General features: G+C 41.5%; 2 protein-coding genes and 1 long non-coding RNA gene across 4 annotated transcripts; 2 read left to right on the top strand and 1 right to left on the bottom strand.

Moving 5' to 3' along the window:
* Window positions 1-260: 260 nt before the first annotated feature.
* Window positions 261-27,774, bottom strand: LOC116180574 (facilitated trehalose transporter Tret1-like). The gene is made up of 2 exons (XM_031500646.1): window positions 26,891-27,774; window positions 261-1,787 (listed from the first exon to the last, which is right to left on the bottom strand). The coding sequence occupies exons 1-2, from the start codon at window positions 26,958-26,960 to the stop codon at window positions 418-420; spliced, it is 1,440 nt and encodes a 479-aa protein (XP_031356506.1). The 5' UTR covers window positions 26,961-27,774; the 3' UTR covers window positions 261-417.
* On the top strand, window positions 5,505-7,762 carry LOC116180573 (facilitated trehalose transporter Tret1-like). Of its 2 annotated transcripts, none has more exons than XM_031500644.1 (3): window positions 5,505-5,630; window positions 5,683-7,086; window positions 7,146-7,762. In XM_031500644.1, the coding sequence occupies exons 1-2, from the start codon at window positions 5,570-5,572 to the stop codon at window positions 7,080-7,082; spliced, it is 1,461 nt and encodes a 486-aa protein (XP_031356504.1). In that variant the 5' UTR covers window positions 5,505-5,569; the 3' UTR covers window positions 7,083-7,086; window positions 7,146-7,762. The 2 variants fall into 2 exon arrangements, with proteins under 2 accessions (XP_031356504.1, XP_031356505.1); XM_031500645.1 differs by having other exon boundaries at window positions 5,683-7,090.
* LOC116180576 lies at window positions 15,744-19,944 on the top strand. Its single transcript, XR_004147145.1, has 3 exons — window positions 15,744-15,817; window positions 18,707-18,810; window positions 19,884-19,944. It is a non-coding gene; the product is annotated as an uncharacterized LOC116180576 (long non-coding RNA).
* Window positions 27,775-27,787: the final 13 nt, after the last annotated feature.

The following is a 27,787-nucleotide window of genomic DNA, read 5'->3' as shown; positions in this document are numbered from 1 at the left end:
GTGCGCTATTTTGGCGCCACTTACGAGCATATTCCTGGGCATTGCGTCATAGGTCCCTTCTCACACAATTCTCCACACTGGTGTGTCTGTGTCAAACCTTCCCCACATCTTCTAACCCCCTCCCCGCCCCCTCCCCTTTTACGTTTTGTGCCTACTTCAAGCCTGGACCATCAAAGTTACGTTCCTATACACGACATGCCAACTTTTGATGCCATTGTATACAGGGTTAGAACATTTCAATTTGAGGAGTACGTCTAATCTATCATTTCGTTTATTTAAAAAAAATGGTTTAATTGATTTTGTACATACAATGCTTCCTATGTAACTTAAATTAACTTGGTACGTCCTTTAATGTACTAAAACTGGAATTGAAATAGAAATATGTCCATTGTAAGTACATTTTACGTACATAAAGTACTAGGTTTCGATTGCAATCTTCTTAAAAGTGTCCATCGGCTGTACGTCCTCCCCTTTCGGTTTCGTCCTAAATTCCTCTTGGATTTCTTCCAAAGTCTTCCCCTTGGTTTCGGGCACGCAGAATATCACGAAGACCAGCCCCAGCGCGCAGCACGCCGCGAACGCGAAGAACGGCACGTGCATCCCGTAATGGTCTTTCATGGCCTGGAAGAATTTCGAAACGATCGTCGCGATTACGTTGAAGTAAATGTCGGCGAGACATAGCGCGAACGCCTTGATGTTGGTCGAGAAGAGTTCGCCGAGAAGTAAGATCGGTATCGCCTGCAGACCGACGCCGAAGAGTACGACGAACATGATCAACGCGGTTATCGGCACGAATGAGTATCGCGAAACGTCGAGGTGCGGGTGATCGGATTTGAGGTAGAAGTAGGTGCCCTCGATGAGCAAAGCGGTCGCGACTCCAATGATGGATATGATCAGCAGTGGTCTTCGCCCGGTGCGATCGACAATCATGGAGGATAGAGTCGAGAGCACCAGCTGAACTGCGAAGTAGATTATGCTCGCGGTGGACGAGGAGAGATCATCGCCTGCGTTTTCGAAGATTGTATGCGCGTAGAAGGTGATGGCCATGGTGCCACAGCATTGCTGAGCGGCTCGCATCCCCATCATGATCAGCACCGCCCTCCGATTACTATCCACGGTGAACAGATCCAGAAACTTCCCCGTGTTGGTAGTTTGCTCCTTGACCGCAAGCGACAGTCGCTTCAGCTCGTCCTCGACATCATGCACCCTCTTGAAGATTCTCAGACTCCTCCTCGCTTCCTCCGGCTTATCTTTCATTATCAAATAGTACGGACTTTCGGGCATCCAAACGAAGGTGAACATGAGAATGACGGGAACAATCGACGATACGATCGCCGCAATGCTTATGCTCGTATAGGAGCCGATTATGTTGATGAGAAGCATTCCCAGAATCCACGTGATCGAGCAGCTCGAGCCCAAAAACCCGCGAATCTTGGGGTCGGCGATCTCGCCCAAGTACATCGGGACCGCGCAGAACGCCAGACCGTCGCCGAGTCCCGCGATGAATCTCGCCACGCTTAGAACGGTTACGGTCTTCGCGTACGCCACCATCAACCAGGCGGCGAGAAACGGCAGCACCGTCAGCAGAACCCCGTTCTTTCGTCCGATGATGTCGAGTATTATGCCGCCGAAAATTGAACCGACGGTCGCGCCGGCCAGCGGCATGACGGCCATCCAGGAACCCTCCTCGTTTGTTATCGGTATCGTCGAGTTGGCGTGCTCCAATTGGGGGAGAGACGGCGACGGCCATCCGTAATGCATCCCGCTTGAGACAATGCTTAGGGTTGCTGAAACAAGGTTTGATTTATTAGTTTATTATGCTTATGCCAGGTTAAAAGATTCTTAAAACCAAAAGTCTCTTAGTGAGAGGTTTCGCACTGTATACAGTGGCGTAACTAGGTAGGTGCCAAAGGTGCCGCGCCGGAGTCGCTGAAGCACCGAGGGCACTAAGTCGGGATGAGCTGTACGCGGTGTACAGTATAGGTCAGTCATAAAACCCAAGAACGGCGGTTAAATTCTAATAATTTGCTAAAGACGAATACAGGGTGCACTAAAATTCAATTAAAACTAAATTTACGGTCCTTTAGGATGAACGGACATTCAAGGGATTTCAGCGCATTTTTGTGTGACAGATCAGTACTTTTATTAGCCAGTTTTGACTCCACAATCAATAAGATCTTGTCGAGGGCTACCACATTCGCTTTGTCGGTACCCATTTCTGCCCCCACAGACGCCGGATATATACAAAGTTTGAATCAAAAAACTACTGTAACGTTATTTATAAATTCGGGTTCGATTTATATCAATATTTATTAAACAAAACTAAAACACTATAAAAACTGTACAATTTATATCACACACTTCGCAATTTATATTTCCGCGCTCGATGTTTCATCTGTACTCGATCTCGTTCGGTAGTAAAACTGCTTGCGATGTTCGGTCCGCAACCATTTATACACGCAAGCAATGTAAGTCGAGAACACTCGCGTAATTACCGGATAAGTCTGGAATATTCCTATACAAATCCCACTATCGCGCGCGTAGAAAATTCCAGAGCGCCAAAGGCGACGTCATGTCTGGAGCGTTTCCGTTACACTACCACGCTATGTTAAGTGCCTCAATATGGATGTTGAAAAACACCCTAAGAGTGTAGCCTCCAAATGTATATAATAAAAGTTGTTTCTTACACTTTCTTAATTTTTTATTTCAAAACGCCTGTTACTTTCTGAATAGCCCTTGTAGAACAAAGTTACAGCGGTAGGAAAAGGCTGCAAATTTAATTTAATAATAATAATACTTTATTTGTGATCCATACAATAGTCTGTATTAGTGTGACCAGCATTTGCACGCAATCATTTCTACGACTTGTGCCCCATGGCATAGCTAAATTTGACGCGAGAATTGAAAACATTATAAATAAATGTACTTCTATTCTTCATTGAGTGAAAGCATCTTTTTAAAATGTAAGTATGCAAAATTTGTGTGTAAATTCGAAAGGGTGCAGTGCTTTTAAAATTTCGTGTAAAGTTTCTCTCAAAAATGGACAGTGTTTTATTAATTAGAGCTCAATGTTAACTAATAAGGCGCCAAAATACGGTAGGGTGCCAAACCCTGATCCGGCACCGCTTCCAAAAATACATAATTACCTACGCCACTGAATGTATATATTATAAACTACGATGGGATGAGAAATACTGTAACGAAAATAGTTACGGCACTTAGGCTGGGATAACTTTTGAACTAGTGGCCCGATCTTGGAACTGTTTGAAATTATGAATTCTACAGGCCACATTCTATAAGAAAAATTTTTTTTCGGGTCGATCTGAGAATTTTTTTTCTGGCTCAAAAAAAGGCAGTGTATACCTTCCTTTTTTACCAAAAATCGACTGCACCAAAATTTCTCGTGAAAACACTTTTTTCTTATTAATTTTGGTGCGTAGAATCCAAAACAATTCGTACTTTTTCGATCGGACGTCTCAATCAAAAGTTTTAATTATCAGCTGCAATTAAAAAAAAACTGTATTGTAATTGATTTCCGAAAAAGGAGTACTAAAATGAAGCAAAAAAATGTTTTTGTGGTGCACCGCAGAGCTACCCCCCGCCACCTTCATTACTACACTAATACTTTAATGGCCCGTAACCTATGCAATTCCACCTGGCCCATAAGTACCCAGTCCGCCCCTGCAGTTAAGCACACATACCTTGTAATATGGACCTTATAAGGCTTCTAAAGACATTCAAATAGTCCTAAATACCCCAGCATCAGTCAATTAAAGGATCTAAAATACTTTAGAAGATTCTTGGACACTCTTGAAAACCATTGGAGATTCATAAAATCTCTTCAAGGCTTTTTAAAGGCTTTCATAAACTCGAAAAACCTTTAAAAAAACTTGTCTGGGCCTTTTATAGAAGCCTTTAGAAACTATTGACAACTTGAAAAGATCTTATATACCCCTGAATGCAGTTGGGTAACATTAATCATAAAGAGATTTGAAAGCCTTTCAAGAGCCGGATGCCCTTTCTTAAAGCTCTGTCAGAATAGACGTTGTAGCGGCCACCGATCAAGAAGCCTCTTTTAGATCTTCTCAAATGAGATACCGCGTGTCGCATTCGCTTTCATTTTTTATCGCCGGTGATTAATTCCTTGTCGACTTGATGGCGCTCCGATGCCTGGGTGCCGGTTACAGTATTACGGCTTTTAAGGACTCCTATTTAATAAAGGTCAATTAAGGAATCTAAACGACTCGAGAAGGTGCGTGGGATTGTGGAGGGGATTGAAAATCCTTAGAGAGAGAGAGAAAATATTGGTGATGATGGCTTTTAAACACCAATAAAGCCTGTTATAAAATATTAAAATTCCTTTAGCAGACTCATGAGCTGGTTAGAAAGCTCTTGAAGGGCCTTCAATTAAAACAGAGATAGGAGATGCCGTTAATAAGGAACCAATGTCTTTAAATGCACCTTTGGTAGGGTAGGGTGAGGTAGGGTACTTCAATTTGTGACGACTTGGACTTCGACTCGCTCGGCACTGGTTTCAAGTTGAGTACTTTTTGTGATCGAATTTTAAGGCTCATGCAATGTGCATCAATAATGAGGGAGTCGCAGGTGAGTTCGACATAAATTGATAAGTCTGTGCCGATCTCGCATTCGGCTCGCTCGGTTATTTAGTTCATTTAGATTGCCACCAGAGCTGACTTGGCGCCACCATCGATTGTTTTGACTCCACAATCGTCAGTTTGCTTAATCAATTACGCTAGTAGAGCCCCCCACCCTTGGTACCGTTCTACTACTTTACTAGAGGGGCTGGGCTATTTTGGGGCCACCCTCCATTGCCTACTTATGTTAAGTGGGTATGTTTACCGACACCGCCGCCGCTCATTTCATTTTTCTATTTTTGAACCGATCCACCTTTATCCACATTGCATTCAAAAATGAGTGACCATCGAGTCACCTTTGGTATTTTTGTTTAGATGGGAAATTGAACTTCCAAAGGCGACTCGACAGTCACTCGTTTTTGTTCGCCCGCTACGATAGCGTCCCTATCGATCGCGCAGTTCTTCATTCTGCCACCTTGGTCAAATTTGAAGAAACGAGTTTGAAGAATTTGAAGAATTCGATGCAAATGAAAAATCCGACAGAACTTATGGATTTGAAAAATGCGATGGATATAATATGGTATATGATGAAGCTGAAAGTTGGTAAAAATTGATGAATGGGGAAGAATTTGACAATGAACTTGAGGAATATCAAAAATAGGAAGATCCAAGTATGAAAGTAAGTGAAGAATCCTAAATAGATCACCTGAAATGTTCCAATCATCCGCTGAAATATTGAGAAACTGACGATTGACGGAAGAATCTAAAGGATGTGGAGCATTCGAAGAAATTGAAGAAGAAGAAATTCTGAAAATCAAAACACTTTGCAATCAACTGACAAGATTCGTAAAAATACGATAACGGGCGATAACAGCGTATTTTTGACCCGGTAATCTAAAGTGTCAACACCGTAACTGTCGTAGTATCGACGCATTTCCTTACAAGCACGAGTACTTAATCAATCAGTAATTAAAATGAAAAGGTTGATAATTCGTAGAAATGCCCGCATTTTCCAATATTTGGCGATGATAACAGGTAAGGTTTAAATTTGGCGCGCATTTTGGAACCAATACAGATCATATTTCAGGCAACCTGAGCATCGTGTCAAGCGGAATGCACTACGGATGGCCCTCCCCGTCGCTCCCTCAGCTGCAGCGACCCAACTCCACGTTTCACGTGGCGAACCACGAAGGCTCTTGGTTGGCAGCAATGCCGCTCGTCGGCGCGGCCATCGGTGCACTTATGGGTATCGCGCTAGTAGATCGAATCGGCCGTAAGGCGACGATTTTGCTCACCGCTCTGCCGTTTTTCGGCGCGTGGCTCGCGGTGGGCTTCGCCCGAGCGTTTCCCGTCTTGCTACTCGCGAGGTTAGTAGCCGGGATCGGCGACGGAATTTGCTTCTGCGCGCTGCCGATCTACCTGAACGAAATCGCCGAGCCCGAAGTTAGGGGGTTACTCGGTTCGAGCTGCTCGGTAACGCTGGTTTTGGGTATGCTGCTGATCAACATCGTCGGCTCGTATACGTCCATTAAAACCGCGGCGCTGATCTCCTCCGCGGTTCCCCTGATGCTCTTCGTCACCTTCATCTGGATGCCCGAAAGTCCTTATTTTTTAACAATGCGCGGGAGGGAGGCGGAGGCGGCGAAGAGCTTGAGAGTTTTCAAGGGCGTAAACGACGTGGACGAGGACATGGAGAGAATTTCTAATGCGATTACGGAACAGAATACCGAAACCGGGAGGTTTTTGGATCTCTTCACCGTGAAGAGCAATCGTAAGGCCGTTCTTATTGCGATGGGAGGACGAACAATGCAACAGTGCAGCGGAATGCTGGCGATTAGTTTTTACGCGCACACCATCTTCGAAAGTGCCGGTAGTTCCGTGTCTTCGTCGATGACGTCAATCATCTACTTCGCTGTGCAGCTGCTGATGTGCATCGTATCGTCCGCCCTCGTCGATCGTACTGGAAGGAGGCCGCTTCTGGTCTTCTCCTTGATCGGCGCTGGAATAGCGTTGTTTATCGAAGGCACTTACTTTTATCTACAGTCCGATCACCCATCTTTGGACGTGTCTCGTTACTCGTATGTACCAATCGTGGTACTCTTCGCATTCGTTATCATGTACAGTGTGGGCCTGCAGACGGTACCCGTGCTGCTCTTGGGCGAGCTGTTCCCAACGAACGTGAAGGCTTTCGCGCTCAGTCTCGTGGACATCAACTTCAGCCTGGTCGCAACGGCGGTTTCAAAATTTTTTCAGGCCGTCAAGGACCACTACGGGATGCACATACCGTTCTTCTCGTTCGGCGTGGCTTGTGTCGTAGGGCTCGTCTTCGTGATTTGTTGCGTGCCAGAAACCAAAGGCAAAACTTTGGAGGAGATTCAGGAGGAGTTAAAAGGGAGTACCGCCAATGACACGAGGCAGGTAGAGAGCTTGAGGAGAGTCGCCGTTGCGACTATTGATATCTGCAGCAGCCCACGGGAACGCTTTTAGACACGTAGGTAGATAGTTATTGTTCTAGAGTAAATGGAAGCAATAATCTTGTAATTTATGCAGTGTTAGTTCCATTTTCCTAGAGTTGACCCTTGGTACTACCTGGTTTTGACCCAATTCTACAAGCACAAAACGAGTTATGATCTGGTTCCAAATCTAAGATGGTCTCCAGTTGCTTGATTCTACTAATCGTGAATAGAAGGTAATGCTACCACCTGGGCGGTTGAGATCCTCAGGACCAGACTCGAAAACATGCCGGATACCGGGAAAGATCTCGCGGGAGTCCTTATTTCCGGGTCGCACCGCAAATCGTTAAAAAGAACAGAGACCGTAAGGCAACAGCGGATCTGACGAGCTTTAAAAGTCTTTGGAAACCCTCGGAGACAATGGAAAACGTAAATGATTAAGGATAAAGATTTTTAACAAATGCCCATTGTTTTTGAAAACTTAATGGCCTTTAAAGGCCCATCAAACCTTAGCCTCAAAATAAATCTCGTAAACAACCTGATCGGTGGTGGGGGTGTGCTTTCAATCCTCTAAAAGCCCATCAAACTATTTGATAGGTTTGGTGCTTGGAGTCTCCTAAAATCTTCTATCGGATACCATATAGCTCATAAAGTTTCTTAAGGACCCTCAAAGGTCTGTTAAATGCTTGTAATGATTAATAAAAAAATTTAACCACACGTAAAAGGCTCGTTAAATAGAATAATAACTACTTAAAAATAATCCAGAAGGCTTTTGAAGACCAATTTGGTGATTTTTGTAGACACTTAAAGGTACTCTTGAGTCTAATCATAAGAACCTCATCCTTAAGAGCTCTGGAAAACCCTTAGGGACCCACAAAAGCTATCTTGGCTAGCAAAGGTCTGATGGAGGAGTGTAAATCAATTTGTACCGAACTCGCCTTTTGCTCTAGTCCATGGGCCAGTCGACATGACGGTATAATTTGGGGGTACCAATTTTCCTTTTTACAGTGGTTATACGTGTTTACTAGGATGCCAAAAAACCATGATTGCCATCTCAAAGCGGTAGCTAATAGAAATGGCGGTCAATCAAAGATGGCGGATGTTGAGTTTTATAAAATCAACTATATCTCTGGAATTATTGATCCAATTTCACTATTCTTTTTTTTTCATGAAAGCTCTTTATATGTGCTATTCTATATGAATTGGACAAAATTAAGTGTGACTTGTCAATACAAAAAATTATTAGAAGTTATTTAACAGATCGAATTATAGTATATAGTAATAAATTTCAAAAAATAACAAAAGAAATAAGTAAAGGTTGCCCACAGGGTTCAGTGTTGGGACCAACGTTTTTTATTTTTATTTTCAACAATAGCTTTCAAGATAATATTAAAGAAATTGCATACGCAGACGACAAAATTTTTATAATTGGAGAAAATTCAAGAAAGAAATTAGAAAATACCGGAAACGAAATAATGAAAAAATTTGAAAATTGGTGTAACGAAAATAAACTAACTATATCTCATGAAAAAACCGAAATGATATTATTTAAAGGAAATTTGGATATTAAAAGACCCCCTACAATAAAAATTTATGGTAAACAAATTAAAATGGTCAATAATATAAAATATTTAGGCATCACAATTCAAGAAAAATTAAAACTTACATGCACATAGACAAAATTTCTAGTAAAATAAAACAACTTTTTCAAAAATATATTTGGAAATGCAAAGATAATTGGGGCTTAAATAAAAAAAAAACATTAGTTACTATTTATAAGGGTGCATTAGAACCTGCGTTTTTATATGGATCCGTTATATGGGGGAAAAGAATTAAAAAATTCAAGAAAAAAAAATTATTAGTATTCAGTCTTATATTTTAAGAAGAATTTTTAACATGTACGATAGGACAGCGACAAATTCGGTAAATGTAATATCAGGAATTATGCCCATTATATTAAAAATAAATAAAAAAATTCAAAATTATAATTTAAGGAAAGATAAAGATATTATTTTGGGGGAAAATATTATAAATTATGATACGTATATAAGAAATAAAAAGAAAATTGATTTTGGACATCCATCGAAAGCTCATAAAAATTTAGAAAATTTAGAAAATGAAGAAGGAAAATTAGCAAGATTTGAAATTAAAAAACAAATTGAAAATTATTATATAACTAAATGGCAAGAGGACTGGGATCAATCGGACAAGGGGAGGGAAACATATCAATACATACCAAACATCACAAATAGATTAAAATGGAAATTTTGGAATATTAATAGAGGTATTATCCAAATTATAACAAATAGAGGACTTTTCAATTCTTATTCTTATAAAATTAAAAAAAGTGAAACAAATATGTGTGTGTGTGTGAGAATGGAATAGAGAGTGCGGAACATTTGGTATATGAGTGCGAGGAGTTTAAAATTGAGAGAGAAGATTATAAAAATTTGTTAGAATCAAAAGGAATTATTATTTGGCCTGTTAACAAAATTCAATGTTTACAAAATAAAAACATTAGAAGTATATTTGGAAGTTATTGCAGCAAAATTCAAAAAAGAAAATTGGGGAAGATTTTAGACAAGACCATTAGATAAATTTTACAGGGACCTCCAAGTGGTTAGGGACGGGCAACGAAGTCTAGGTAACCCTTTTTATGGCAATAAAAATCCTAGATACGGCCAACTCCTGTAAAATAAAAAAATAAAAAAGTAATAAAAAAATTAAGAAAGACTTATAGATAGATAATAGGGGATATGCTGGAAGGCATGAGTACCTGTAAAACTAACCAAAAAAAAATGTGCTATAAATATTGTTATAAGTACTTTTTCGATAAAATCAACTGTTAATAAGTAATTTAAAAAAATGTTTTTTTAAAAATTTGTTTCCCAATTTTCTTTACTACCTGTATCCTGTATTAATCAACAATAAATGGTAAAATATGCGCATATATATGCAGAATGAGTGAGAGTGAAAAATATGCAAACAGTTTTGATGTATATGCACACATATGCAAAATTATTATATGTTGCATAATTTCTAATAAAAATGGAATTACGATAAACACTAACAATAAGATGTTTTCTGCACGAAATGATTGCCTTATGTCGCTAAGAATTAATTTATAAGCACTAAGCAGAGAAACTTCTCTCTACATCAGCAAATAATAGGTGCATTAGAAAACGACAAACTATTGGGAACAATTTCCAAACCTTCCACAATATCACCCATCAACACGGTAGAGAAAGAGAAAGATAAAATAGTTTGGAAATGATGAGATTAAACATCAATTAAATCAATAAATCTTCCTTCCAGCTATTGCAGTATGTCTCATGATCGCGTCCGTTATAAAAATCCGCAAAAATGTACTAAAAATTCAAATTAAAATTGATTATCTCTAACAAAAATTTAAATACATCCTAAAATATGCAAACATAAATTCGGTTTAATCGCAAATGTTGCAGACCGAAAATACACAAAATCTCAGAAGAAGTAGGTACAACCAAAAATAAACGATATTCATTTTGCATATAAGTATTCACAGCTTTAGCTGATCAACAAATTGAATTAAAATAAAAATAAAATAAGTGCTTCCAAACATCAAGAAGATGGTGAAAATATGCAAAAATATATGTATCGTATGTGGAGAGTTTTCACCTTTTAGTGAATTGCACTCTCCAAAATACCAGGCAATCTTAGGCAGTGTTATACAACGTTGCATTACAAGAATTGTCACCGTCTTACTAAACTAGGAGATACATCGGATAACCTGTTGTGCACTGTGAAGGCTCTTTAATGGTGAAAAAACTCCCTTTAACTAGTACTGGGAAAATCTTAAAGAAATGCTTCAGATGAGCGACGCCTGCTCGATAAACACAGCAAAAACGTGACCGCTTAACTTTAAACAAGAACTTTACAACTGACAAGACTGACTGTCTTGCAATAAATACGATCAAATACGGCTTTTAGCCATAACGTCAGCGAAGAGTTTGTTAATATTGATGGGAAGGTGTATATTGTGCCAGATAATTGGACATACATTATGTGAAAACAAAAAATACATTGGAAAATTGTAGGTCAAAATCAAAGAGATGCTATTCCTGAAGCAGCAAAAATATGAAAGATAACCCTAAGTTTGGCTTCCATATCGCCTCACGTAGAATTACCAAGCTGGCTAATGCTAATAACTTAAAGTGCACAAGCGCATGCAAACTGCCAACTTGTGAAAACGTCACTGAAGAAGAGGAAGAAGTAGCAGGTTTTAGTGTATATGAAACTTTTGAAAGTAACGAAGGGGTTGATTTAGTTTTCATTAAATGTTGAGTTAAAAAAAATTCAGTTCGTTTACTTCATGCATTAGTTACTAATTGTTAATTTTATCGAAAAAGGTAGTTATGACTAGGGCTGGACGATTACGGGTTTGAATAATCGATAATCGATTATGAAAAATAATCGATTACACTGATTAATCGATTAATCAAATAATGGATTAATCAAATAATCGATTAATCAAATAATCGTTTAATCAAATAATCGATTAATCAAATAATCGATTAATCAAATAATCGATTAATTTAATAGAATAATCAAACCCGGTTATCGATTATCGTTTGATTATAATCGATTAATCGATTTTTTTGCCCAACGCTAGTTATGACAATATTGTAGCACACAAAAGCTTATTCATTTAAGAAAATGATGAAATCGGACCAATAGCTCTAGAGATATAGTTGATTTTATAAAACTCAACATCCGCCATCTTGGATTGGCCGCCATTTCTATTAGCTACCACTTTGAGATGGCAATCATGGTTTTTTTACTTCCTAATATATGTGTCTAACCGTGGTAAAAAGGAAAATTGGTACCCCCAAATTATACCATTTCCTTAAATTTAGCCATTTGGCCCATAGACTACTCGTCCATCATTAATGCATTTTGCATGATCCCTTAAATTCCATCACATGAAGGTACTCAACTTGAAACCAATGCCGAGCGAGTCGAAGGCGACTTACTCTACTCCATCATACCTATGCTCTGCCTAGGATAGTGCCGAACTCGTCTTCGGCTCGCACTGCCTTTGAAACCGTCAATTTTGCGTCGAAGTTTAAAATAAGGGCTATTCTAATGCTGAGCGAGCCGGAGTCACGCAAAAGTCAGTGCCCAAGTTCGGCACAAACCTAGGCAGAGTAAAGGTCTGATGGGGTAAGTCAATTTATGCCGAACTCGCCTTCGACTCGTGTCAAATTGAGTAGTTTTACTTCATGTAACGAAATTTATAGTCCCACTTGGAGAATAAGATGTGGGGTCTCACCCCCCACATGCTCATCTTTAGTTGGCTATGGTATTATTCCTAGTACGGTACGAGTTAATGATCTAACAGATATAAGTGCTGCCTTCGTAATTAACGTCTTTGTGAAGTCTTTAGCAAAATAATTCAGAAACTGTTTCGACTTTTCTCAAAAATTCCTAGTGTAAAATGTTCTTAGAAACGTTAAGGACCTACAACAAGTCTCCTAAACACTTTTACGGAGTGTTTTAGAGGGTTTTAAGCTTACAGGCTATCAAAGTGTTTCCAGAAGACTTTTACAGGTTTCTTGGGAGTTTTTCAACATTTTATAAACCCCTAAAGATTCTTGAATGCGATTAATAGCTTTAAAAAGTTTAAACGGTGATTTTGGGGGTGGAAAATACGCGCTAGGGAAAAATACCATTGCATTTTAAACAGAAAGGGGGGAGGGCAATCTTTCTAGAAAAGGGCAGCTTTTCCTTCCCTCGTTCGTCGTTCAGCTTTCGTACGAATTAATTGAAAATTGTTTTAAAAAGTTCTTCGAAATTCGGATAAACAAAGTCTGGTACTGATAAGAACAGGCCACAGGTGTAAAGGTGATCGCTCGGCAGCCAATCGGAGCGCGGCTCTGCCGATGTTGCTACGCAAATCGTCAGTCGGAAACGTTCCGAGTAACCTGTTGTGTGTGTTTTCTTCGTACGTGATCTTCAAATTTGTGAAACTGTTCGCCGAACGTAAAAGCAGGGGGGTGATCTTTTAATTGAACACGTAAACAAACCCCTAATTAAACGCATTGTGTACCAGAAATCGCATCCACGAGCATGAACGGCCGCCCGAAGGTTAGTACTTTTCAATCTTTTTCGATTAATTAATGCAGCCACTCAAAAATGGACCCCCCATTTCCACACGTAGGTACCGTTTGCATAACTCGCCCTTAATTGAACTTTATTTACAATTGTTCAATAATTAGCGTAACCTCAGCACCCCCCCAAAAAGCGATTTCTTTTTGCTAGCGATAAGGGATGATGACGTCATGGCATGTTGACGTTTTTTGTAACAGTTTGTTCTTGCGATCGACGTGAATTTTCACGTAGACCAGAAATCTGTTATTTTGCATTGTTTTCAATGCAATTAATATCGCGAAGTAGCGATAGCGGGTGTACTACGTTATTTAACAACAACACGGGTTCCATTGCCTTCAACGCCCTCAACGGCCATTGCGGCTTTGAGTTCGGGTGCGGCTCAAAGAAGGTGCCATTATTGTGTTTTGTGAAATTAATTGTGTTTTACGAAGAGGCGTAATGCAGGGGTGAGTTTACAAGTTGTGCATGACTTCTACGTGTAGCTGGTAATTCTGCAACGTTTACCGAAAATCCCCTTTTATAAATTGCCGAATGGTTCATAAAATGGCGTCCAACCATGAGTAATCAAAAAACCGTCCTTGCACACAGGTAGGTATATTCGAAGTTTGAAACAGTAGCGCACTTTTTACGAGGTGGCTGACGTCGGGGGGAAAATGGGAATAAAGGTACGTGTTGCAAGTGAATTTTAGAAATTAAGTGGAGTGTCCATAAAACATGGAGTCTCACAGGGGTTCCTCACATTCAATGAACATAACCTTAAATTGCGTTGTGAGAGACTATTTAATTATTAATTGCATGCTGGGCCCTTCGGTTGCCCACAGAACCTGAGTGGCTCCCGCGGGACCCTTCGCTCGGGGAACTCACTTTCTTCACATTTAATTACAGTAAAATGAGTCAACTTTGGGGTGCTTACTTCCCCACTGAAAGTGTCCGCAGTCTGAAATCCAAAAAAATTGTCCCCTGTTTTCACGCATAACGTAAAGGCAAAATGTTTCTGTCCGTCCATACCTTCGCCCAAATCATTGTTTCATTGTATTCAACAATTTAATGCAATTTTTTTACTTTTCACGTAGGTATTTGTGCTGCAGACTAAGAGGAGGCGTTCCACCCCAACCCCCGCAGTTCACTTAAGATTTCTTCATAGACCAGGCCGAGTTAATGAAGTAAAGGGTAAGTGTTCACTTTTTAATTAACGCGTTTTTTGAGGTCATAAACGAATACTTGCATTTCAAAACGGTTAAAAATCCTCGTACAAATCTAATGCTCCTTTTTAATTTTCAGTCTTTGCGGATGGAGACTATTCGAGTCTTTGCGGATGGAGACTATGAACGAGCGTACCGCCCCCCCCCCCCCTCAGGCCCGTTTTTCTGATGCTTGCAATCCAGTTAAGGCCTCGTCCTAGTCCAGGCGGAGTTAATGAAGTTACAAGGTAAGTGTTTCCTTCATAAGTAGAGCATTTGTGAATTTAAAATTCTTCTTTAAATGTTACTCAAATAATACAATTTTTTTTCTTTTCAGCGATTAGAAATGCTCTCCCCCCAGTGATGCCCCGCGCAGCTACCACCAGTCTAGTAAATGGTTTTCCCTAGGCAAGACCGAATCAATAAGGCTATGGGGTAAGGGCTAACCTTTTTTTTCCACCCGCACGTTAATAAGGGAGGTATTGTATTGGCGTAAAAAATGCCCACCCACTTTTCGGACGGAAGTACACGTTTTCAAGCACCAGGAATCCGAATCGAACAAAATCTCGATGATGTCGGTCTGTCTGTCGGTTCGTCTGTACTCTCATTTCCGGCTAAACGGCACCAAATTTGGTAGACATATTCTTAGACAGGGCAGAATCGCGCATGCGCACGTGTGGGGGTCGTATCTGTGCTAGCCACAGATAATTTTACTTCAATTAAAGCAATTGACGACACCTACCCTCCTCAAGGGTAGTCTAAAAGTTAATTATTTTTAATTAGTCTAATTAATCTTTGACTTCTTCACTTTTTTAACGGGAATTTCTTTTTTTGTTCCAGATTTCAGAAGGGCAGCCTTATAAAGGTAGGATTTTTCTTTTTTTTTGCATGATCCTTTGCATGTTGTATATTATGTGGGGGGGAAAGTGAATAGTGCAGTGATTGAAAAAAAGATCATCAACTACATTGGACCGATTTTCGTATGTAATAAGTGAGTTGTAACCATTCTCTCAATCCGTCATCTTGGAGATGTAAGGTTGGCTGCATGTAGTCTCCCTCGTGGTGGAAATCATTTACTTCATAAGAATCAGTGACTATGAATTCATAGCCATGCGATTTTAATGAAGTAAACAGATCTCCCTGCGAACTGGGCCATGACGAAGCACAGGAGTCAATTTTTTCATTTCCAAGGTGAAGGTTTTTCGGTATGGTTATACCTCATTTATTATCGGAGGAAGATCAGCTTAACCGATTTAAAAATGGTGAGTGACCTTTGACCACGAAAGGCTGTGCTTATGCTAAAGTTGAGCACTTGTTACATGCGATGGAATTTTGACTCGAGTGGTGACTAGGAAGTTGCGTCCCCCCTCCCACGTGCCCGCTATTCAGCTGCCTGCAAGATTCATCTTTGTCGTGACAGAGTGGATGAAGCCAAAGGGTAAGTCTTCCCTTTTTAATTAACGCATTTTTTGGAGGTGTAATGACAGATTTCTATAAATGCCTAGCGATCCAAGGGCAATTTCGACACAAGTTAACTTGCGCCATCAGACCTTTCTTTTGCCTAGGTTTGTGCCGAACTCGCCTTCGCCTTACTTTGGAATGCTTTCCAAACTATCGCTTTTGCGTGACAATTTCTAATGGGATAAGTCAATTGGTCCACTTTTTGAATGTTTTATCACTGATATTCATCAATGCCTAGAGATCCAACGGCAATTCTTCTGCCTAGGTTTGTGTCGAACTCATTTTTGACTCGCGCGGCACTGCTCTCAAAGCTATTACTTTTATTTTAATTTCGATCGAGTAGGCGAGTGCGGCACAAACCTAGGCCAGAATGCAGGTGTGATGGACTTAGCCAATTAGTTCAGTATTTTCGAAAGTTTAATCACAGATTTTTATCAAAGGACAATTTCGACACAAGTTGACTTATCCCATCAGGCCTGTCCTCTACATAAATTTGTGCCGAACTCGCCTGCTTTCACTATACCTAGGTTTGAGCCGAGCAGTCTTCTGCACACTCGGCATTGCTCTCAAAGTTATCACTGTTACTATAATTTAGATCGAGTCAAAGGCACTCAAAATTTTTAATAATGTTTATAACCAGTGCCGTGCGAGCCGCAGGCAAGGTCGCCCAAACCTAGGCAGAGTAATATTCTAATTGGGCAAGTCAATTGGTTCACTTTTTTGGAAGTTTAATCATAGATCTTTATCAATGCCTAGCGATTCAAGGCAAATTTCGGCGCAAGTTGACTTACCCATCATACTTTTACTTTGCCTAGGTTTGTGTCGAACTCGCCTTCGGAAGTTTAATGACAGTTCTGTATTAATGGCTAGCGACCCGAGAGCAATTTTGTCACAAGTTGCCTTTCCCCATTAGGCTCTGCCTAGGTTTGTCCTGAACTCGCCTTCGGTTCGCTCGGCACTACTCCCAAAACTATCACTTTTATGCGGAAATTTAATCACTGGCCTTTTTTAACGGAAAAGTGATACCTAGTTTTATAACCAGGGCCGGACGAATCAAAGGCAAGCTCGGCACAAACCTAGGCAGAGTAGAGATCTGATTATGGAACGCAATTGGTTCAATTTTTGGAAATTTAATGACAGATCTGTATTAATATCTAGCGATCCAAGGGCAATTTTGTTGCAAGTTGACTTTTTCGTTAGACCTTTACTCTGCCTAGGTGGAAATAAAAGTAATAGCTATGAGAAGAGCTCGGCAGAAACCTAGGCAGAGTAATGGTCTGATAGGGACAGTGCCAATATTACCGTTGGAACGCTAGGCATTAATATAGATTTGTTATTAGAATTCCAGGCCCACACTCTGCCTAGGTTTTTCCTGCTTTCCAATCTATGGCTCTTGCGTGACAGTTTAGTCAGCGAGCCCGAGACAAACCTAGGCAGTATGGGCCTGGAATTCTAATAACAAATCTATTTTAATGCCTAGCGATCCAACGGTAATATTGGCACTGACCCTATCAGACCGTTACTCTGTCTAGGTTTCTGCCGAGCTATAGTTCGACTCGCTCGGCACTGCTCTCATAGCTATTACTTTTATTTCAATTTCGATTCGGTTAAAAGCAATCAAAAGTGATGATTTTATAACCAGTGGCGAGCGAGCCGATGGCGAGTTCGACAAAAACCTAGGCAGAGTACAGGTCTGATGGAGCAAGGCAATTGGTTCACTTTTTGGAAATTTAATGACAGATCTTTATTAATGCCTAGCGATCCAAAGGCAATTTCGGCGCAAGTTGACTTACCTCAGCATACTTTACTCTGCCTAGGTTTGTGCCGAACACACCTTTGGCTCGCTTGTCGCAGCGCTCAAGGCTATCGGTGGTACTTTTATAACCAGTGCTGAGCGAGCCAAAGGCGAGTTCGGCATAAACCTAGGCAGGCTACAGGTTTGATGGAGCAATTCAATTGGTTCACTTTCTTTGGAAGTTTAATAACAAATTTTTATCAATACCTAGCGACCCAAGGGCAATTTCGACACAAGTTGACTTACCATCAGACCTTTATATTGCCTAGGTTTGTGCCGAACTCGCCTTCGGCTCGCTCGGCACTGCTTTCCAATCTATCGCTTTTGCGTGACAATTTAGCCAGCAAGGCACGTTAAAGTGATAGCTTTATAACCAGTGTTGACTGCTGAGCGAGCCGAAGGCGCGCCCGGCATAAACCTAGGCAGAGTGTGTGTCTGGAATTCTAATAACAAATCTATATTAATGCCTAGCGATCCAACGGTAATATTGGCACTGACCCTATCGGACCATTACTCTGCCTAGGTTTGTGCCGAGCTCTTCTTCGACTCGCTCGGCACTGCTCTCATAGCCATTACTTTTATTCCAATTTCGATTGGGTCAAAAGCACTCAAAAGTGATGTTTTTATAACCAGTGGCGAGCGAGCCCATGGCGAGTTCGACACAAACCTAGGCAGAATACAGGTCTGATGAAGTAAACCAATTGGTTAACTTTTTTGAAAGTTTGACGCAGATCTTTATTAATGCCTAGCAATCCAAAGGCAATTTCGGCGCAAGTTGACTTACCTCAGCATACTTTTGCTCTACCTAGGTTTGTGTAGAACTCGCCTTTCGCTCGCTCGGCACTGCTCTCAAGGCTATCACCTTTATGGGAAAACTTAATCACTGGTTTATTTTAACGCAAAAGTGATAGATTTGTAACCAGGCACAAACCTAGGCATAGATCTGCATTAATGCCTAGCGATCCAAGGCTAATTTCGAACACGTTACCATATCAGACCTTTACTCTACCTAATGCTTTACTGTTCTTAGGTTTTAAGTTGAGCATTTTTGTTTCATGTGATGGAATTTAGACTCGAGTGGTGACCAGGAAGTGACATCCCCCCCTCCCGCATGTTCGTGTTTCTGCTGCCTTCAAGGTTCTTCTTTGTCCAGGCCGAATTGATCAAGCTGAAAGGTATGTCTTCACTTTTTTTTGAGGTATTAAACTTTGTTTGATCCATCCATTCTACTCTAAAATTTCGCGTCACAATTATACAGGGTGGCCCATTGAAAACAGTCAATGCCAATTTTGCTCACTTAACGCCAGTTTTGCCAGAAACGCTCGAACACGTCAATTTTAGTTTTGAGGGGGACACCTAAATTAAGTAAAACTACTTACATAACTTTAACCCTGAGAAGGGGGCGAATTGCACCCCAAAAATTTTAATTGGGAAGGGGTAGTAAATGTTAGATAAGTCAAAAGGAATGTTGGTTATGTTTTCATAACTGTTTTTATTTTTTAAATCCGATCAGTAGTCCCAGAGAAAACTCGATTTAAATAGATTTGCAACGTAGGCGTTGAAGTTGAAATAATTGAGAACTTGTGTCAGAAATGAACATCTGACATAAGTGCAATAGGTGCACAAGCAATGAAGCGAATTTGTGAGTGTGTTAAATTAACTTGTTTAATTTTGTGGTAAATTCAAAATCAATGACGATTTACACTATAGCGCAAAGGGTGGAAATTGTTTCGGTTTTTTTTAAAATGGCGATTCTGCCTTCACAATTCGCTTCCTTGCTTGTGCACTTATGTCAGATGTTCTTTTCTGGCACAAGCTCTCAATTATTTCAACTTCAACGCCTACTTAATAAACATTTAAAACGGCTCTGCAAATCCATTTAAATCAAGTTTTCACTGGAACTATACTGATCGGACTTAAAACAGTTCTGAAAACATAATAAACATTCCTTTCGACATATCCAACATTTACTACCCCTTCCCATTTAAAATTTTTGGGGTGCAATTTACCCCCTTCTCAGGGTTAAAGTTATGTAAGTAGTATTACTTAATCTAGGAAACTAAAATTGACGTGTCGAGGGTTTCTGGCAAAACTGTTGTTAAGTTGGCAAAATTGTTATTGACTGTATTCAGTGGGCCACCCTGTATAGTTACATTGAAAGTTGCTGTACATCTGCACGGCGTTATTGGCGAAGCACACGTGGAGCTTGCACCTAAGCCTACTTACTAATCCCAACAATTTTCCACAGCGAACACCAGTGAGTCTACTAGTTGACGGATGACATCGGATCTCTTCAGCAATCCAGTGCACTGAATTCAACCAAACGAGGTGAGTACAGCATACACCAATCTAGTTTGCCCTGAACTCCCACAACATTGCCTGTATCCGTTGTCAAGCCCTTTTTGATACATAATATTTCTCTTTTCAGGTCACCATGCCCGTTTGGAAACGAGTGCTAGCGGGCACCTCCTGGGCGTGCCTGAATTAATAAGGCTAAGTGGTAAGTTTTTGTAACGTTTTTTTTTGCTGAGCAGTCCGTAGCAAGTGAATTCTAACTCTGACGCTTAACTTTTTTGTTCCAGATTCCGGAAGGGCAGCCTTATAAAGGTAGGATTTTTTCTTATACTGCATGTTATCAGTGGGGGAAAGTGAATAGTGAATATAGTGACTCAAAGGAAGATCATCGACTATTTTTAGCTGATCTTCGTATGTAACAAGTGAGGTGTCACTAACCTCTGATCCTCATTTTGGTTACGTAAGGTTGGCTGCAATGATTCCCTGAACCGTCTCATTCGCGGTATTCGTCAGTTGATCTCATAAAAGTCATTATGACTATGAATTCATAGCCATACTAGTTTTGAGAGGTAAACGGGTGTTCTCTGCGAAGCGGACTATGTAAGGGTGCATTGGCGCCATTTCTTTCGTTCCCAAACTGAGTGACTAGGAGGAGCGCCACCCCACATTTATTATTGCTACACGAAGTTCACGCAATCAAAACGGATCTTAAATTCGATACATAAAATAAGCGATAAATTAGAGTACCTAGGCGTTTTCGCAAAACTTCGCGATCTCTCTCAGCGTTAATTACACTCGCGGAACGAAAACAACACTGTAGAGCTTTTCGCGGAGTTTTTGAATTTCTCGCGTGTTCTCCATCGTGATCGGATTAGGATCTCTCTTTTGTTAAAGCCTGCTTCAGGCTTGCGGTGTGGAAACTGCAAAATAAGCGAGTGTAGAGCCTGTAGAGTAGTTTTTGGAACTCTATCCGACTTCCTGTTGGCGGATTGTTTTTTTTTTGTGATTCGGTCTTCTCTCACTTAATAAAGCCTACTCTACACTTACAGGGCGAGAACTGCACGAAAAGTGAATTTCGCGCAGTTTTTCCAACTGTACCGCGCTTTGCGTTGGCGCATAGATTTTTTCGTGATCGGACTCGGTTTTCTCTCTCTTACTAAAGCCTGCTATACACTTGTAGAGCGGAAACTGCACGAAAAGTGAATTTTGCGCGGTTTTTGCAACTCTACCGCGCTTCGCGTTGACGTATCGTTTTTTTTTCGTGATCGGACTAGGTTTTCTCTCTCTTACTAAAGCCTGCTATACACTTGTAGAGCGGAAACTGCACGAAAAGTGAATTTTGCGCGGTTTTTGCAATTCTACCGCGCTCTGCGTTGACGTATCGTTTCTTTTTCGTGATCGAATTCGGTTTTCTCTCTCTTGTTAAAGCCTGCTTCACACTTGTAGAGCGGAAACTGCACGAAAAGTGAATTTCGCGTAGTTTTCCCAACTCTACCGCGTTTAGCGTTGGCGCATCGTTTTTTTTCGTGATCGGACTCTGTCTTCTCTCTCTTAATAAAGCCTACTCTACACTTACAGGTCGAGAACTGCATGAAAAGCGAATTTCGCGCAGTTTTCCCAACTCTACCGCGCTTTGCGTTGGCGCATAAATTTTTTTCGTGATCGGACTCGGTTTTCTCTCTCTTACTAAAGCCTGCTTTACACTTATAGAGCGGAAACTGCACGAAAAGAGAATTTCGCGCAGTTTTCGTAACTCTACCGCGCTTTGCGTTGGCGCATAGATTTTTCGTGATCGGACTCGGTTCTCTCTCTCTTATTAAAGCCTGCCTCACACTGGTAGAGCGGAAACTGCACGAAAAGTGAATTTCGCGCAGTTTTCGCAACTCTACCGCGCTTCGCGTTGACGTATCGTTTCTTTTTCGTGACCGGATTCGGTTTTCTCTCTCTTACTAAAGCCTACTTCACACCTGTAGAGCGGAAACTGCACGAAAAGTGAATTTCGCGCAGTTTTCGCAACTCTACCGCGCTTTGCGTTGGCGCATAGATTTTTTTCGTGATCGGACTCGGTTTTCTCTCTCTTGTTAAAGCCTGCTTCACACCTGTAGAGCGGAAACTGCACGAAAAGAGAATTTCGCGCAGTTTTCGCAACTCTACCGCGCTTTGCATTGGCGCATAGATTTTTTTCGTGATCGGACTCGGTTTTCTCTCTCTTACTAAAGCCTGCTTCACACTTGTAGAGCGGAAACTGCACGAAAAGAGAATTTCGCGCAGTTTTCGTAACTCTATCGCGCTTTGCGTTGGCGCATAGATTTTTTTCGTGATCGGACTCGGTTTTCTCTCTCTTACTAAAGCCTGCTTTACACTTATAGAGCGGAAACTGCACGAAAAGTGAATTTCGCGTAGTTTCTGCAATTCTACCGCGCTCCGCGTTGACGTATCGTTTCTTTTTCGTGATCGAATTCGGTTTTCTCTCTCTTACTAAAGCCTGCTTCACACTGGTAGAGCAGAAAATGCACGAAAAGTGAATTTCGCGCAGTTTTCGCAACTCCACCGCGCTTTGCGTTGGCGCATAGATTTTTTTCGTGATCGGACTCGGTTTTCTCTCTCTTACTAAAGCCTGCTTTACACTTATAGAGCGGAAACTGCACGAAAAGTGAATTTCGCGTAGTTTCTGCAATTCTACCGCGCTCCGCGTTGACGTATCGTTTCTTTTTCGTGATCGAATTCGGTTTTCTCTCTCTTACTAAAGCCTGCTTCACACTGGTAGAGCAGAAAATGCACGAAAAGTGAATTTCGCGCAGTTTTCGCAACTCCACCGCGCTTTGCGTTGGCGCATAGATTTTTTTCGTGATCGGACTCGGTTTTCTCTCTCTTGTTAAAGCCTGCTTCACACCTGTAGAGCGGAAACTGCACGAAAAGAGAATTTCGCGCAGTTTTCGCAACTCTACCGCGCTTTGCGTTGGCGCATAGATTTTTTTCGTGATCGGACTCGGTTTTCTCTCTCTTACTAAAGCCTGCTTTACACTTATAGAGCGGAAACTGCACGAAAAGTGAATTTCGCGCAGTTTTCGTAACTCTATCGCGCTTTGCGTTGGCGCATAGATTTTTTTCGTGATCGGACTCGGTTTTCTCTCTCTCTTATTAAAGCCTGCTTCACACTTGTAGAGCGGAAACTGCACGAAAAGAGAATTTCGCGCAGTTTTCGTAACTCTACCGCGCTTTGCGTTGGCGCATAGATTTTTTTCGTGATCGGACTCGGTTTTCTCTCTCTTATTAAAGCCTGCTTCACACCTGTAGAGCGGAAACTGCACGAAAAGAGAATTTCGCGCAGTTTTCGTAACTCTACCGCGCTTTGCGTTGGCGCATAGATTTTTTTCGTGATCGGACTCGGTTTTCTCTCTCTTACTAAAGCCTGCTTTACACTTATAGAGCGGAAACTGCACGAAAAGTGAATTTCGCGTAGTTTCTGCAATTCTACCGCGCTCCGCGTTGACGTATCGTTTCTTTTTCGTGATCGAATTCGGTTTTCTCTCTCTTACTAAAGCCTGCTTCACACTGGTAGAGCAGAAAATGCACGAAAAGTGAATTTCGCGCAGTTTTCGCAACTCTACCGCGCTTTGTTGGCGCATAGATTTTTTTCGTGATCGGACTCGGTTTTCTCTCTCTTACTCGCCTGCTTTACACTTATAGAGCGGAAACTGCACGAAAAGTGAATTTCGCGCAGTTTCTGCAATTCTACCGCGCTCCGCGTTGACGTATCTTTCATTTTCGTGATCGGACTCGGTTTTCTCTCTCTTATTAAAGCCTGCTTCACACCTGTAGAGCGGAAACTGCACAAAAAGAGAATTTCGCGCAGTTTTCGCAACTCTACCGCGCTTTGCGTTGGCGCATAGATTTTTTTCGTGATCGGACTCGGTTTTCTCTCTCTTATTAAAGCCTGCCTTCACACTGGTAGAGCGGAAACTGCACGAAAAGTGAATTTCGCGCAGTTTCTGCAATTCTACCGCGCTCCGCGTTGACGTATCGTTTCTTTTTCGTGATCGGACTCGGTTTTCTCTCTCTTATTAAAGCCTGCTTCACACTTATAGAGCGGAAGCTGCACGAAAAGAGAATTTCGGCAGTTTTCGCAACTCTACCGCGCTTTGCGTTGGCGCATAGATTTTTTTCGTGATCGGACTCGGTTTTCTCTCTCTTACTAAAGCCTGCTTTACACTTATAGAGCGGAAACTGCACGAAAAGTGAATTTCGCGCAGTTTTCGTAACTCTATCGCGCTTTGCGTTGGCGCATAGATTTTTTTCGTGATCGGACTCGGTTTTCTCTCTCTTATTAAAGCCTGCTTCACACCTGTAGAGCGGAAGCTGCACGAAAAGAGAATTTCGCGCAGTTTTCGCAACTCTACCGCGCTTTGCGTTGGCGCATAGATTTTTTTCGTGATCGGACTCGGTTTTCTCTCTCTTACTAAAGCCTGCTTTACACTTATAGAGCGGAAACTGCACGAAAAGTGAATTTCGCGCAGTTTTCGTAACTCTATCGCGCTTTGCGTTGGCGCATAGATTTTTTTCGTGATCGGACTCGGTTTTCTCTCTCTTATTAAAGCCTGCTTCACACCTGTAGAGCGGAAGCTGCACGAAAAGAGAATTTCGCGCAGTTTTCGCAACTCTACCGCGCTTTGCATTGGCGCATAGATTTTTTTCGTGATCGGACTCGGTTTTCTCTCTCTTACTAAAGCCTGCTTTACACTTATAGAGCGGAAACTGCACGAAAAGTGAATTTCGCGCAGTTTTCGTAACTCTATCGCGCTTTGCGTTGGCGCATAGATTTTTTTCGTGATCGGACTCGGTTTTCTCTCTCTTATTAAAGCCTGCTTCACACCTGTAGAGCGGAAGCTGCACGAAAAGAGAATTTCGCGCAGTTTTCGCAACTCTACCGCGCTTTGCGTTGGCGCATAGATTTTTTTCGTGATCGGACTCGGTTTTCTCTCTCTTACTAAAGCCTGCTTTACACTTATAGAGCGGAAACTGCACAAAAGTGAATTTCGCGCAGTTTTCGTAACTCTATCGCGCTTTGCGTTGGCGCATAGATTTTTTTCGTGATCGGACTCGGTTTTCTCTCTCTTACTAAAGCCTGCTTTACACTTATAGAGCGGAAACTGCACGAAAAGTGAATTTCGCGTAGTTTCTGCAATTCTACCGCGCTCCGCGTTGACGTATCGTTTCTTTTTCGTGATCGAATTCGGTTTTCTCTCTCTTACTAAAGCCTGCTTCACACTGGTAGAGCAGAAAATGCACGAAAAGTGAATTTCGCGCAGTTTTCGCAACTCTACCGCGCTTTGCGTTGGCGCATAGATTTTTTTCGTGATCGGACTCGGTTTTCTCTCTCTTACTAAAGCCTGCTTTACACTTATAGAGCGGAAACTGCACGAAAAGTGAATTTCGCGCAGTTTTCGTAACTCTATCGCGCTTTGCGTTGGCGCATAGATTTTTTTCGTGATCGGACTCGGTTTTCTCTCTCTTATTAAAGCCTGCTTCACACCTGTAGAGCGGAAACTGCACGAAAAGAGAATTTCGCGCAGTTTTCGCAACTCTACCGCGCTTTGCATTGGCGCATAGATTTTTTTCGTGATCGGACTCGGTTTTCTCTCTCTTACTAAAGCCTGCTTTACACTTATAGAGCGGAAACTGCACGAAAAGTGAATTTCGCGCAGTTTTCGTAACTCTATCGCGCAGTTTTCGTAACTCTATCGCGCTTTGCGTTGGCGCATAGATTTTTTTCGTGATCGGACTCGGTTTTCTCTCTCTTACTAAAGCCTGCTTTACACTTATAGAGCGGAAACTGCACGAAAAGTGAATTTCGCGTAGTTTCTGCAATTCTACCGCGCTCCGCGTTGACGTATCGTTTCTTTTTCGTGATCGAATTCGGTTTTCTCTCTCTTACTAAAGCCTGCTTCACACTGGTAGAGCAGAAAATGCACGAAAAGTGAATTTCGCGCAGTTTTCGCAACTCCACCGCGCTTTGCGTTGGCGCATAGATTTTTTTCGTGATCGGACTCGGTTTTCTCTCTCTTACTAAAGCCTGCTTTACACTTATAGAGCGGAAACTGCACGAAAAGTTAATTTCGCGCAGTTTTCGTAACTCTATCGCGCTTTGCGTTGGCGCATAGATTTTTTTCGTGATCGGACTCGGTTTTCTCTCTCTTATTAAAGCCTGCTTCACACCTGTAGAGCGGAAGCTGCACGAAAAGAGAATTTCGCGCAGTTTTCGCAACTCTACCGCGCTTTGCATTGGCGCATAGATTTTTTTCGTGATCGGACTCGGTTTTCTCTCTCTTACTAAAGCCTGCTTTACACTTATAGAGCGGAAACTGCACGAAAAGTGAATTTCGCGCAGTTTTCGTAACTCTATCGCGCAGTTTTCGTAACTCTATCGCGCTTTGCGTTGGCGCATAGATTTTTCAGACTCGATTTTCTCTCTCTTACTAAAGCTTGGTTTACACTCGCGGTGAAAAAAAACTGCATGAAAAGGGAATACGATGGTGCAGTGTGCTTTTCTTCATTTGACTCGGTTTTCTCCCTACTAACACTCGCCCTTGTGCTGGTTTTGCTGCGGTACCAAATTGATTAGGCTTGAAGGACCAATTTTGATAGTTCTTTCGCTTTTCGGTAATTGTGACTATTATGGGCGAGTCAAATTGCATTAAACCAACAAATAAGAAAGCGGGAAGTTAGGACCAACTGCTAATTGTGATACTTAAATAATTCGAACCGGTAACGAGATCACTGACATTTAGCGCTAATTGTTTTCATCTCGCCTCTGCCCAATTTCCCGAAACGAAATCGCGACAAATATTTAAAGTTTCTCCAAGTCCGATAACAATCACTATTTACTTTGGTCAAAGTTTAACCAAATTTAAACAGGCGGTCAGCAAACAGTAAATAACAAAATTGAACAAAAAATCCTACCTGTAACCATCGCCAAGTACTGAAAGGTGTGCGCCGACGATTTTTCGCCGAATCCGGCGCCGAGCTTCATGATTGCACTTCTTAACCGGGACGCGTACGACAAACGATTAGCGAGAGCGGACCGTCGGCGTTTTTGTCAATGACTGAATGCGTTATGGCGAAGAGTCCAAATTTTAATTGCACGCGCCTTGCGTGAGACGACCAGTTTACTAGATAACGAACTCTTCGGCTACAGTAGTATCAAGGTCAATCTCTTCAGCGTCCCATTGAAGAGCTAATTAGATCAATTAAGAGTACAATCTCAAAGGAATTCCGAATAAGTTTCTAATTGGCTTAATTAATTCCAAGCAAAATACGTCGGGCCTTGTATTGTTCTCTCGTTTCGGACGGTAATGGGGTTCCTTTGCAAACTCTAATTAATTAGTGCGCTCAATTACAACTTAATTTAGTTAAAATTCTTGGGATTAGTTTCACTGCAGTCTTGGATTGTTCAAAATTACAAGAGATTTAAGTTTTTGAGGCAAAATTAATTAGTTCGCCTAATTACAACTTAAATTAGTTGCAATCACATCGCTTCTGTTCGTCCACCAGCTTTTTTTCCCTGAAGCCGCTCCGGAATTTCCTCCAAGGTTTTCCCTTTTGGTCTCTGGCACGCGGCCAATTATGAAGGCGAGTTCCACGGCGCAAGCTAAGCTGAACAAGGCACAAATTGACTTACCCCATTAGTTGGTTACCTACCATGACTAGGGGTTGTGCCGACCTCGTCTTCTTTTCGGTCGGCACTGCTTTTACGACTATCACTTGTTTAAAAATTACTTTCATGCCGTACATTCCGAAAGCGAATGCCCATCCCATTATCCCATTATCGGACCCAAACGGCATCCACTGTTACAGAAT

This window comes from Photinus pyralis, unplaced genomic scaffold (genome assembly GCF_008802855.1).
Source record: "Photinus pyralis isolate 1611_PpyrPB1 unplaced genomic scaffold, Ppyr1.3 Ppyr1.4_LG9, whole genome shotgun sequence".
Taxonomy (NCBI): Eukaryota; Metazoa; Arthropoda; class Insecta; order Coleoptera; family Lampyridae; genus Photinus; species Photinus pyralis.
The sequence above is the reverse complement of the archived record's forward strand: the minus strand, read 5'-3'. Positions and strand labels throughout refer to the sequence as shown.